The sequence below is a fragment of the Pyrus communis genome, chromosome 7 (assembly GCF_963583255.1).
Source record: "Pyrus communis chromosome 7, drPyrComm1.1, whole genome shotgun sequence".
Taxonomy (NCBI): domain Eukaryota; kingdom Viridiplantae; phylum Streptophyta; class Magnoliopsida; order Rosales; family Rosaceae; genus Pyrus; species Pyrus communis.
This window is the reverse complement of record NC_084809.1, coordinates 3,900,919-3,914,050: the sequence shown is the minus strand read 5'-3', so window position 1 is coordinate 3,914,050 and position 13,132 is coordinate 3,900,919. Positions and strand designations below refer to the sequence as shown.

The 13,132-nt window shown below is 37.5% G+C and overlaps 2 protein-coding genes across 7 annotated transcripts; one reads left to right on the top strand and one right to left on the bottom strand.

Moving 5' to 3' along the window:
• The first annotated feature begins 2,740 nt into the window (after positions 1-2,740).
• On the top strand, positions 2,741-6,201 carry LOC137739967 (transcription factor BIM2-like). Of its 6 annotated transcripts, none has more exons than XM_068479728.1 (8): positions 2,741-2,872; positions 2,955-3,028; positions 3,177-3,261; positions 3,834-3,903; positions 4,007-4,102; positions 4,816-5,225; positions 5,594-5,723; positions 5,829-6,201. In XM_068479728.1, exons 2-8 carry the CDS (start codon positions 2,965-2,967, stop codon positions 5,937-5,939), a joined length of 966 nt encoding a protein of 321 aa, XP_068335829.1. In that variant the 5' UTR covers positions 2,741-2,872; positions 2,955-2,964; the 3' UTR covers positions 5,940-6,201. The 6 variants fall into 6 exon arrangements, with proteins under 6 accessions (XP_068335829.1, XP_068335827.1, XP_068335825.1 ...); XM_068479726.1 differs by having other exon boundaries at positions 3,165-3,261; XM_068479724.1 differs by having other exon boundaries at positions 3,147-3,261.
• Positions 6,202-7,479: 1,278 nt separating this feature from the next.
• Positions 7,480-11,082, bottom strand: LOC137740089 (rhamnogalacturonan I rhamnosyltransferase 1-like). The gene is made up of 8 exons (XM_068479889.1): positions 9,997-11,082; positions 9,647-9,714; positions 9,440-9,525; positions 9,176-9,329; positions 8,795-9,084; positions 8,500-8,704; positions 8,253-8,410; positions 7,480-8,100 (listed from the first exon to the last, which is right to left on the bottom strand). The coding sequence occupies exons 1-8, from the start codon at positions 10,298-10,300 to the stop codon at positions 7,848-7,850; spliced, it is 1,518 nt and encodes a 505-aa protein (XP_068335990.1). The 5' UTR covers positions 10,301-11,082; the 3' UTR covers positions 7,480-7,847.
• Between the last annotated feature and the right edge of the window lie 2,050 nt (positions 11,083-13,132).

The window sequence follows — 13,132 nt, the reverse complement described above, 5'->3', positions numbered from 1 at the left end:
TTTGGTATGCGATTTGAAAATTCTAAATCTTACAACTTAAACTGGACAAAAAGATCCAAAAAAATGGGGTTTGAGAGAGAAAGGGGATAGATGAGGAAATAAAGTAAGAGATGATTGGAGGAAAGAGAAAAAAGTGAGAGGATGGAAGGAGACAGAGGGGAAGAGGAGTGAGAAAAAGAACTGAGAGAATGAAGAGAGCAGATTGGAGGAGAGACGAAAAAGGTAAAAAAAGAAGAAGAAAGAGATGGGTGAGAGAAAGAATAACAAAGAGAGAGATTTGAAGTGAGATGAGAGGAGTAAGAGAAAAGAAACGAGTGAGTTTAAGTTTAAAAATTCTAAAAACTCACTTTGTGTTTTTAGATAATAGACTATATTTTTGAGTTAATCTTGAGTTCTGTTTTTTTAAATAATCATACCAAACAAGTTTTTAAGGCCTAAAACTTGAAAATTGTTTTTGAGTTTAAAAATTGAATTCAAGTAGAATACCAAAAAAGTTCTTAGATTTTTGCCAGAAATTTCCCAACTGTTGACATCATCAACGTGCTCTGAATGCCCTACTCAAGTTTTTCCTCGTTCAAGTATTGGTTAGATTTCTTTTCTTAGTCGAAGTTATGTGGGGCCTTAGAAAGATGCATAATTAGGTTTTGAAGTTCATGTTGGTTAATCTTTGTTTGCCTCTCAAGAAAACCTTTGGCTTCCAAGAAACTTGCTGCTAAATTATGGGAGACTTTGGTCAACAAAGTGTCAACAGGAAAAGTAAAAAACCCCATGCCATGGCCTATACTATTTGATTTTTCAACAAGTAAAAACTTGAGCTCCAAGAAAAAGAAGCTCTATATAAAGCAAAGACAGAAGTCCAAGTAGCAGCAACAAAACCAGGAGAAACACAACCTCATCAGTTCCTTGCCTTCCAAGTTAAGATCAAAACCATGAGTAAGAACATGGCGAGTTGGTTCATGTCCTTGTTGACGTCGTTGTCCGGTTGCTTCCACGGAGAGACGAAGCGTTCAAGGAGTGGAAGGCCGGAGGATGGACCGGAGGCGTGGAATCTAGCCGCTGCTAAGCACTTCTCAAATAAAGTAACAATTGGCTAGTTTGGACTTGAACTTACGGCATACCAACGGCTCATACCATGAGTCTCAACTTGTTCCAAGCATAGCCAAGGAAGAAGAGTACTATGGCTCTCTTTGACTTGAAGCCCTTGAGATCTCCTAGAAGTTAATTGTTGTGGAAAATGATAACAACACGCTCTTTTTCTCCTCTTACACATCTCTCTTCATTTTTTGTCATCGAATTGAATAAATTAAATGGAAACATCTGGCCGGAAATCAAAGTGTTTGGTGTATCAACAAGTGGAAGGAGAGGAAAAGGGTGTGCCATTATTATTTTCCATTGTTACAATCCAATGATGGAGAAATTATGTAAGATATGTAATAAGCCACATGACTTACATCAACTATCACACTATTGATGTAGCAAGAATATAATTAATGTAAAATATTATATCAAATAATCAACCTTGTATTTATATAAAAGCAAATCATGTATTGCAAATAATTTGTAACTCAGTTAGTTAGAGCATTTACTCTAACTCATATACTCGAAGAGTCATTTTCCCCTCTCGTTCCCCTATGTCACTATTGTTAAAAAAAAACAGATCACGTGCTTAACTATGATGACCATCAGAAGTCTTGGACAGTGTCAGGTTAAAGTTACAGGATACGCCAGTTTACCAGAATAATGCGTATATTTTATTGCATTCTTGCACACAAATTCAAATCTCTTTATCGTAAATTGGAAGATAAATATTAAGGAAACTCACTCAAAAATGTAACTTTCAATGTACTTTTTATCATCTTATTTTTTTTTACATAATATTTTATAATATTAATATGATAATCAAGTGGGCAAAATAAAACAAATTAGGCGTCCAACAAAGAAAAAATGCACCAATTAGGCGCGGCGGGTCACGTTAGAAATAGTGGCGGGCACTACAGAATAATAGTAATTAATAAATTAAGATTAATTGAAGAAAAAAAATAAAAAAATAAGATTAATCGAGAGAATAATCAAGATTTAAAATTTTTTTTTGAGTACATTAATATTTTTATACTAAGGGGAGGGAGAGTTCGGTTAAACCACATAATAAACCGCCTAATTTGATATCGACTTTGTCATTTACGAGATTCAAACCTAATACTAAACAAAATAAAACAAATTAGGCGTACAACAAAGAAAAAATGCACCAATTAGGCGCGGTGGCGGGTCACGTTAGAAATAGTGGCGGGCACTACAGAAGAATATTAATTAATAAATTTAGATTAATTGAAGAAATAAAAAATAAGATTAATTGAGTGAATAATCAAGATTTAATGTTTGAACAACTTAATTTGATATCGAATTTGTCATTTATGAGATTTGAACCTATAATTTCGAATTTGTCATTTATGACATTCGAACCTATGATCTATGATATTGAATTTGTCATTTATGAAATTCGAACCTATGATCTCTTAGGTTCAAGTGAAAAAGAATACCTACAGACCGTGATACTCAGTGTAAATCAAGACTTAATGTTTAATATTTAATAATAATTTATTAATGATTTAGGAAAACGACAGAAACAGTAGGAGTAGCCACCTAGGGCTCCAAATTTCTATGGTTGTCTCACTGTAACCGTTGGCTCAAATACAAAACTCCAAAACGACAACGCATCAGCACAAAAAGCTCCACCAAAACCACTCTTTTTCCAGTATTTCCAGCTCCGTCGGACCCAATTCGGGCCCCCATATTGGTCCCGGACCTCCGCATTTCCGCCGCCACCATCGCCACCCCTCACCCTCACACCGCGCCTTCCTCCCCGAGCTCCTCAGTAATCTCTCTCTCTGTAATATTGTCATCATTTTTTTTTGTGTATTTATATTTAATTTCGGAGAGAAATTTATGTAATTTAGGCTGTCGTAGATGGCGAAAGCTTCAACGGGCAACCACGATGAATTTGAAGACGACGATGAAGTGTCTCATGGAGGTCTCTCTCTCCCCTCTGTGAGCTATGAGTTGTGACTGTTGGTTTTTATTTTATATTATTTTGAAGAAATAAAGAATTTTATTTTTTTGAAAAATAATAAATTGGTATGCAAGTGAAGCTCATGAGGAATTGATAGGGGAATTGGCAGTGAAGGTAGAAGGGCAAGGCAGGGAGAAGAACCGGTCCAAACATTCCGAAACCGAGCAGCGCCGGAGGAGCAAGATTAATGAGAGGCAAGCTCTTCAAGCTCAAAGCTTTACCCTTTCTAATTCAAGCACTCCTTTAATTGTTCTTTGTCGATTTTGCTTTTATATTATTCGATTTTCCGTGTTGCTTGAACTTGAAAAATTTCTGATTCGAATGCCAATTGTCACAATGTATCTACTGGAAAAGTTGACAGTACATATTTTGCTGAATGTTATTCTCAAATTATGAGTTGTTGAATTAAAGTGATTTTTTTTCTTCTTAAAAATCGAAACTTTACGATTACCAAATTCTTCAAAATGTTTGATACCTTGTAGGCAAACAATTTCCAAGCCTATTTGGCTATTCGAAACTCAATTTGCGAATTGGTCATGCAAGTTAGCAAATTTGAGAAGCGATTACCCAGTGGTTGTTTGTTTGTTTGTTTGTTTCTAATGGAAGCATTTTGTGTTGAATTTCAATTGTAGTCTTCCCTCCCTTCTTGTTGTCGTATAAAGTTTTATCCTTTTTTGCTGCTGTTTTGTGCCATGCGGGTCTTTTTGTTCTAGTAGCATGGGTGTAAACTCTTCACTCACCTGGGCAACATATATTTCTGTGGCAGATTTCAGATGTTGAGAGATATCATACCCCAAAATGATCAGAAAAGAGATAAGGCTTCATTGTTGTTGGAGGTATGCATTCCAATCGTGTTTTTAATGTTTTATCCTCGTTATCTTATTATTTTGGTGGAATGTGTTGAGCATCATGTTGAAATATTACTGTATCTATATGCAGGTTATAGAGTATGTACAATTTTTACAGGAGAGGGTAAATTTATACGAGGGGTCATACCAAGGGTGGAGTCCCGAGCCAACCAAACTGGTGCCATGGGTAAAATTCTAATGCTCGATATCTGTTTCTGTGTGTGAGGTAGTGTTTGCTTGCATGTGCTATGGTATTGGAGTCATACGTCTTTATCACTTTTGTATTTCATTGTCAATCTCTATAGGTGTTACTTTGAGCCTGAAAAAAGTGAAAAGGACCTGTTTTGAACAGTAGAGGACATGTACTAGACATACTTTGGATTGGCATGTGCTAACAAGCATGTCCAACTAGTGACAATAGAAACTTGCCTTTATGCCACGGGATTCACTGTCGGACTGTATCTTTTGCAATAGTTCATTTGTGTAATTTTCAAATTAGTAGACGGAAGCTGCAGTTTATGCCCTTTAATTCACATTACGGGTGAAAGAACAAAATTGGAAAACTATAAAATTCTGTTGTGCTTTACTTCATAACATGTATATGGTACATGAGACAAACACCACATAGACACCTGCACAAAACAGTTGCAACATGCACCCAAATCCAGGCAGAGAGGCTCTTTTACTGCTACTGGAGAACAAGACCGTACCGGAGATGACTCCAACTCTATATATTTTTGGGCTCATTTAGGATTATTGAAGGTTACTTCTGACTTTAAGAAATAGTATGGCTAGCAACTGTCATGGTGTTACCAAATATATGTAGATTGCCTAGTGTATTGATTATAGCATTCTGCCCTGCGGAAACTTAGTGACCTCCCATTTGTCTGTTTGCCACAGAAAAATCATAATAGGTCTGGAGAAAATTTAGCAGACCAGTCTCAAGTTATGAACAATGGTTCAGGTCATGAGAATAATGTGGTTGTCATACCAGCAATGCTCCCCAACGCTCAAAACTCAGTGGAATCTGACTTGGGTTCCACTGTTGTTTACAAAGCACTGGATCACATTGCCGGGCTAGCTACTCAATCAGTTCCTAATGTGCAGCAACAAAGCATCTTTGATTCTGTTGGGAGCGGAGTACCAACACAGCCGTTGCAGGAATCTATTACTGATGTTCGGAACATGGCTTCTCAACCCCAATTCCCATCGTTGGCGGGTATAACATCTTCAACCGTTTCAGATGGTAAACTGAATAAACAGGATGAACATAGTGGATCTGGTAGCATCTCAAGTGTCTACTCTCAAGGGTGAGCTCCCAGAAATCTCTCGATAACATTATTGCACCAGCTACCAAATTTTTTAATTAACATGTTTATCTTCTTGGAGGACGAGCCATGTTTCAAGCTTGTTTCCTGTGCTATATTATCTTTGACACAGTAGCCATGCCACATAGCCATCATTGACTGATTCATGCACTGATTATGTGTGCTTGTATTTCCCTGATTGTTTTCTATGGAAAGCATGCTTCTAGGTTGATATTTTGTGTTAAAACTTTGAAAGTGTTACCAGCGGAGACTTGAAAGTCGATTGGCATGTTACAAGAAGTTGTCATAATAAGGGTTTTTATTGTAAAGTATCATTCCACGGTTTCTGAGGTAGGTTTTGTGTTGAGCAGGGTTTTGAACAATCTGACGCAGGCACTGCAATCTGCTGGCCTGGACTTGTCCCTGGCCAGCATCTCTGTTCAAATGGATGTCGCGAATCGAGCTGACAGTGGGCTGACATCTGTAGCATCTAGTTCGAAGGTTCGTTTAGAATCTCTACCATCATGCTAAACACCATTGTTTCTACATCTGCTACCAATAGGAATTCACAATATTTCCCTTATCCCTTGATATTTGTTTGTTCAGGCACGTGCAAACCGATCCATGAACAATCAAATGATGACACAGGCTCAAGTAAGTAGCTGTGATGGGGGATTTGAACCGGCTCATAAGCGGTTCAGAACAAGAGACGGCTAGGCTAGATAGTTTCTAGCTTTTCCTAGTGTGTTATATTTGGTTTTCGTGGTTTTATTGGGGTGACGGGGTTCTCGGGCAGGTCACATTTTGTTTGGAAATTACATGGGCAACAGAACAACTAGGCTAAAGGTCAATTGTAGATGGTTTGTGCTCCTTTGTGCATGGATTTTCCCTAGATAGAAGTGTGAGATATTCATTTGTTGGTACTTTTGAAGTTTCAGATGGATGGTTCCATGCATCAAAAGTGAAGCGGCTTTCGGTCCTTTTTATGTTATCTTCTTGTTTAGTTCATTTATTAAGACGGAGTTGTTACATATTATCCAATATTACGAAATTGGATTTTAGGGCGCCAAGTTTTCTTGGATCACTCATTTCAACTAACATAGTATCTCTCGCTCTCTAAACCACACTGAAGAAAAATTCTAGAATGAACTGGCTCATAACATGTACTAAGTTTCATAACTGTTAAACTCTTAGCTAAGAATTCAACCATTAAAACTCTAAAAACAATTTGTTCAAAGAAAACTTACATTGAGAAGCCCTGTGATAATATTTCAAGTTAATTAAGCACTCTCATATCTTTGAGGACTGTAATTCAATCATACAGTATCACAATTTTAAATAATAATAATAATTTGAAATACTGTTACAGTAATATTTTTATTAAAAGTTTGCCGCATTCTATGAGGCATGATTTCTTTAATATTATGCTTGAAGCATGGGGTTGGTGTACCCTAACTTCTAAAATAATACATATATTTTATTTTAATGGGAACTAAGCAACCTAGGTATAACCGAAAAACTAAACAATGAAACAATCAGGATCCTCTTTGGATCCTTTTTGTAAGGATTCTAGGGATTCTCTTTGTGAGTATATTGTGCGGTCATTTTTCGTTAGATACTATTTATATTTAATTTTAAATAAAAATATTTAAAATAATTTTTTATCGTACGATAAACAAACACGATTTAAAAATTCTTAAAATTCTCATAAAGAGGATCTCAAGAAGATTCTCACTAGGTTTGGTGCAGACTAAGGATATGAAATGATGGGGATCATTACCTTAGAAACATCAGCTTTCCAGATGTCATGTTGCTGTCAGCATTGGATGCTTTTGGCCCCACCAATCTCAATAGCTTACGCATGCCTAGTTCATCAAGTTCACTTTTTGTATTTTATCCACAAAAGTAATCGAAGTTTTTGTTAATTATTTTCTTATGGAATCAGCATCGTCGACATTCTTTCCGGATTTTTAGTATTTAGTGTCCAAGGATTCAGAGATTTGAATAGTTGAAGAAAGAGAAAGATAGATTCAGACTATTAGTTTGTGTAAAATGAATCAGTGAATAAACTAATGAAGATCGCATGATTTAAAATAAATGATCCAAATTTTTAGGTCTGTCGGCTTCGAATACAGAAATTCGAAGAGAATCTCAATTCCATTCAGATGATATGACCATGGATTAGTTCACCAATACTAGAGTCATTTTAAGAGAGAGAGAGAGAGAGAGAGAGAGAGAGAGAGAGGTAGGTGTGAATATCTTGTTGCAAAAAAATATGCTTGCACAAGTACATGAGAGATTTTGAGGGAAGTGAACTACATTGCCCCTTATTTAATCACAATGATCTTATTTGGTATTCTCTCCATAAAACCTTGATTCATTAATGAAAACTCTATAAATTTTTCCAAATGCTTTTTGATCAAGAGTATCCGAAGCCGAGGGAGAGACTTACATGCACCTCTAGAACGCAGCGTGACGTCCTAAATCCTTCCCCCGAAGCAGTGGCACCAAGATCGAAACCCCCCAACCCAATTCTATGTACATTAAACTACTGCCTGTGAAAAATTCTCAATGGTACAAAATGTAGATAATTTTGAAGGGGAAAAAAACAATCTCTTTGTCATGCTAAGATCCTGTGGTTCTCAAGGGTTCATCTAACAGCTGCAAACATTCATGTGGATTTGAGTAGAAGTAATCTTCCTCCTTTGGTTTATCTGGGATCGGAACTCGCTTCTTTGGGCTCCCCATCCGATTGGCGTGAGCTTCCTTCACAATGTAAGAGAACTCATCCCAGCTCAATGAGCCAGTGCTGAATTGTTCTATTAATCCAATCAGTAGCCTTCTGTCTAATAAAACTGTCCTTTTGAAACCCAAGAATCTGAAGCATGAAAAAAAGCCAAGGAGAAACTTATATCTCGGACCAAAACATCATTTGAAATTAACAGATCTTATCTTGCTAAAAAGTTAAAAGGTTAGATGATGTTCTGAACTATAGTAATCTATGGAGATGGGGATTGAACATGTATTTACCTGCGTTGGCCTTCAACAACTTTAGCCATGTTTCCATCGTACGTAGGAATAAATATGTCACTCTCTAAGGAGACTAGATAGTCCAACGCTGCCATTTGGGAAGAGTGGTTTGGGAAAAACCTCAAATCCGAAGGCTCCAGCAGCGTCTCTTTTCTGACCTGTTGCACCAAAGTTCAAGAAACTGTTATGGCAGTCCTATGATGTATAATTGTTGAATAGGTTGCTTCTTCTTCTTCCTTCTACTTACCAAATTCGGAAAAGCAGCTTTTAAACCTTGCATCCTTCTGTTTCCGCCATACATTTCTCCAGAGGCGATATAAATCTGGACGTTGTGATCAATCCCAAGTGCAACCAACACCAGAGCAGTTTCCTCTGGTGTTAGGGGGCACAAGCCTTCTAGCCTTTTTGTTTCTGAATTTATGTCTTTGGTCTTCCACAAGGGGTTAGCATATCTAACAATTTCCATAATTAAAAGAGGTTAATAATCGAAAAACTAGTAATGATTGATGCACAAAAAGATTAAAAATGGAAAGAGGATTTACCGCATTTTGGTGAGTTCTTCCTCCTCATCATTGCTGCAACCATGACTGCAGCCAGAGAATGCCAACATATCCATTTCATATCGGAGATGAAGAGCCAGAAAAGGGCCCTTTTCTCTCAAAATCCTGAGAAGCTTTCTACCGATTTCCTCTATCTGGGAAGTGAATCTCAGAGCATGGAAATTAACTCGGCAGCGCAGCTTCTGGAACTCAAGAGGTAGCCCATTGTTAGCTACTCGAGCATCAGTTTTATTCAAATGTACTACTTTATACTTCTGCACCAGAGGCAGGATCTGTTGGAAAACACCTCTAGAAGTTAGTTCAACTGCTTAGAATGATCATAAACCAAAAAGGAAACAGAATGATGCTCGGACTCTAACCAACCTGATGAAGGAAGTAGGACATGTTAGACCAACTAACCGGCGGCATTGAGTATACAGCTCTTTTGCTGAGCTTCGGTGGCAATTTCCTTAATATCCGAACCTCGTCTCTCAAGGATGTAATGAAATGATCAACATCAAAAATGTCCTGAAACTCACTGCCAAGTGCCAACACAAGGGGACATTCAGATTTTCCTTATTCATATAAAAGGGTTTACAATGAGATTATGGATTCCTTGTAATTTTACTCGAACACAAATTGACCTACCTTGCAGCCCAAAAGGAGTTTTTATCTAGCTCGGGAACTATAAGTGTGACGTTCAAGTATCTGGCAACTGCAACCATATCACAGATCTGCAGGAAATCGAACAATGAGCAAAATAACATGGTGGTGGGAGACAGAACCGCGATAAAACATCAAAACCAAAGGAAAGAATGTTCAGAATTGTGATGAAGTAGGTAGCTAGCAACTCACTGCCGCTCGCATTTGATTCAATCCTCCATTGCAAGAAACCATGAGATAGCCATTGTTTTTGTAGACCCCTGAAACAAACAGCACCAGTAAATCACAACTTTTATTCATCCAAACAATTTAGCATGCAAGCAACTGATTAGAATGAAGAATGAAAATTCAATGTACTCCCTCAAACATCAGTTCTCTAAGGAGAAACGATTTCCGTGCACAATTTTTCTCGCCTGCCCCTGCATACCTTGTTTATTTCCATTCTTTCGATTGAATAAACCAAAGGAGAAATAAACGAGGGTGTGCAAAATATTAAACACGAAATCGATCTAGATTTTTCATCAGACAAGATCAAAACATACTCTTTGGTGGGAGAACAATTGGCATTGGAAGCTTGTTAGCCAATTCAGCAGCATGAACAGGCAATTCCAACTGAGTGCAAGGACGCCAAACATTGAACAAACTAGGCCCCTTAATCAGCCAAATCCCAACCAGCTGCACCGCCGACGCCCACACCAACGCTGTAACGATCGCCCGGATGATCAGCAGCCATGAGTTCATCTTCAACATTGAGCTCTTCAACCTTTTAACTCTCCCCATCAACTTAAATCCCACCTTCATTGCTTCTCTGTAATTAAACTTCTCAAAGTCCTCAGCTTTGCACATTTTAACTATCTAAAAAACTCATTCAATTTTTCAACCGATCATTTAACCATTCAACCAGTCAACCATTCAACCATTCAAGCACCAAACTTGTTGCAATTCAGCATAAAATATTTCACAGATGAATGTCAATGGATGCTAGAGTAGTTATTGACATATCCGAAACCACCTCGAAAGAATAAAAAAAGATTAAATCTTTCTTGGTTCTGGTGAAGTCCGGCACTAAAATAATCAAAACCCAACACTCAGATTTTCCCTGGAACCACCCCAAAAAACACACTTTCCCCCTCGTACGGCTATGAAGCTTCCGCCATTGTTGAAAAGCTTCACCAATCAAAACCCAGACAGGAAAAACAGTAAATCTCCAAAAAGAGTTCAAAGAATGCAACTTTATGACCAATCTCGACAAGCCCAACACTCACTTTGCGTTGCTCTTTGATTTTCCGGTGAGATTCCGGCCAATAATCCGGCGAGTGTCGCCGGGAAACTTGAAGAATGTGGTGGCTGGAAAGAGAGTCGTAGAAGTTTCAATGAGAAACTGAAGCAGAAAAAAGGGCTGAATCAAGGCTGGAGAGAACGCATCTATTGCAGCAGGCCGAGCCAAAGAAGAACACCAAAGACTGAGATTACAATCTTTCTGAAAAAAAAAAACACCAGAAATACTTGGTAAGAAAGGACAGAGATGAAATCAAATACAAGTCACCCTTGTTTTTTGATTATTTTTTTAGATTGTTGTTGGTAGGGAAGTGGATTTTGTAACCAGAATCTAATTACAAATTACTAGAATTAATGGATGCTATACTTACTTGTCAGCTGTTTTGCCGTATGACCAAAGTAATTCGTTTTTTATATGTTTTATTTTGTCAAATATGTTGACTCCTGTAAACAAAATTAAGACCATGTTTATGCGATTTAATGATTTTTATTTTCATTTGTAAGTGAGAGTTTTTATGTTTGATTTTTTATTTCTGCCGACTTCAGTTCTAAATTATTATGACTTGTTTATTGTGTAGTTTACTCAAGCTCCTCATTTCTTAGCGTAAATATACTGTTAAATTAAAAAAATAGAAACTTTTTTTTATCCCTTGTTAATTTAGAGAGAATTAACTTTCTATTAAAGTGTATACAATCCACGACACTCAAAATTTTGTCTAATTTGGTTGCGTTAGGGTAGGTAGGATTAGGATCCTCTCCTGAGCAAAGGATGAGGATCCTTTTGACCAAACTCATCCGGCCGTTGAAATTTTATCCAACGGTTACAAACAGAGAGCTCCTCTAAAAATTATAATAATTGTAGCCGTTGGATAAAGTTTCAACGATCCAATGAACTTGATCAAGATGATCATCACCCTTTGCTCAAGAGAGGATCCTGATCCGGGTGGGTGTAGTTTCCATTGTGGTATTTTGGATGCATTTGCTCTTTATTTTAATTTATTGGTTTTGACATATCATTCATTTTACCTAATTAAGTAGAGTTTTTGTCACTCAGTACTACAGTCTGGTGATATTCCTCTTCATTTGGAAGTGAGAGGTCTTAGGTTGGTATCTCATAGATGGCGAATTCAATACCAAATTAGGTTATCCATTGTGTAACTTAGTCAAACTTCTCATTTCCTTAGTGCAAAAGGATATCGATGTATTAAAACAAAATTAAGTAGAGCTTTTCTGTTCACATTGGGAATTCCAAAGTTGGGAATATATATATTGATAAAGAAAGCTGAACTACATACCATATGACTTCTTGGAAAAAATCAAAGACACAATTATTGTAAGAGGACAAAGTTTTTAACCAATCCAAATATTACTAGTTATGAGATGTCCATTTTTTGTACAACTGATGCCAAAACAATCATGCTAGGTAATCCTCTGGGTAAAAGGTACAATCATCTATTTATTTGGGGCCTTTTTGTTTGATCATTTCAAAAAAAAAAAAAAAAGCATATATATATATATGAGACGGATACGAGATACTACTTTTTTTACACACACATATTGTAACATCCCGTTCCGGGATTTTTAAAACGTACGCGTGAATTTACAATTTTATCCCCCTAGTTGTTTCTACGTGTAGTTTTGTGTTGTGTGGTGTAGTAGGACCACACACACACTCATACACCTCGTTTCACTCTCCCGGGATTCCCTCCCTCTTTTCCCTCATTCCTGTCTCTTCTCTGTCTCTCTCTCTCTCTCTCACTCTCCCCGAGTTCTTCTTCTTCTTCCTTCAACACACGGACCACACATACAAACCTACTCAAATCTTCACCAATCGAGAAACCAAGACCACCATCGTGTTCGTGGAGCTGAGAGGAGTCCAGTGGTACCATTTCCAGGTAAGAAATCTAACGTTTTCACGTCGTTTCAACAATGGCCGATTTGAAACACTGTTCATGCAAACCTAAACTAGTGTGTTTTTGGAATTTCTAAGCTTGTAGATGTGTTTGTGAGGTCCCAAGGAGCCTCGGAGTGGTTCGTTGGTTGAGTTTGGACGTCGGGAAGGCTAGGTTCGAAGTTGGCCGAACTTGGATCGTTCTTGCAGGTGAGATTCCTTGATTTTTAGGCCTTAAAAGTAGTCCAACGTGATTCTACTAGTCCTAAGCTTCATTTTGGTATAAAGAACGTGAAAAATGGTTGAAAAACGAAGGAGAAAACTTAGTTTGAAAATTACCCAGTTTTCCAGCGCCGTCGCCGGAGAAGAAAGGAGAATATTCCGTTAAGTCTAACGGAATATTCCTAACGGCAGTAACGGAATCTGGTTAGATTTGACGGAATATTCCGTCAGTTAACGGAATATTCCTGACGGCGTCTGTTGACACCGTCAGTGTGCAGGTCACGTGG

Bases quoted from the DNA above. Each gene is read 5' to 3' on its own strand.
- LOC137739967 (XM_068479724.1), top strand. From the start codon at position 2,965: ATGGCGAAAGCTTCAACGGGCAACCACGATGAATTTGAAGACGACGAT. The intron at 3,904-4,006 runs GTATGCATTCCA...ATCTATATGCAG, and splicing joins AGGCTTCATTGTTGTTGGAG to GTTATAGAGTATGTACAATT. The intron at 5,724-5,828 runs GTTCGTTTAGAA...TTGTTTGTTCAG, and splicing joins CTGTAGCATCTAGTTCGAAG to GCACGTGCAAACCGATCCAT.
- LOC137740089 (XM_068479889.1), bottom strand. From the start codon at position 10,300: ATGTGCAAAGCTGAGGACTTTGAGAAGTTTAATTACAGAGAAGCAATG. The intron at 9,526-9,646 runs GTGAGTTGCTAG...GATTTCCTGCAG, and splicing joins TGAATCAAATGCGAGCGGCA to ATCTGTGATATGGTTGCAGT. The intron at 9,330-9,439 runs GTAGGTCAATTT...GGCACTTGGCAG, and splicing joins AACTCCTTTTGGGCTGCAAG to TGAGTTTCAGGACATTTTTG.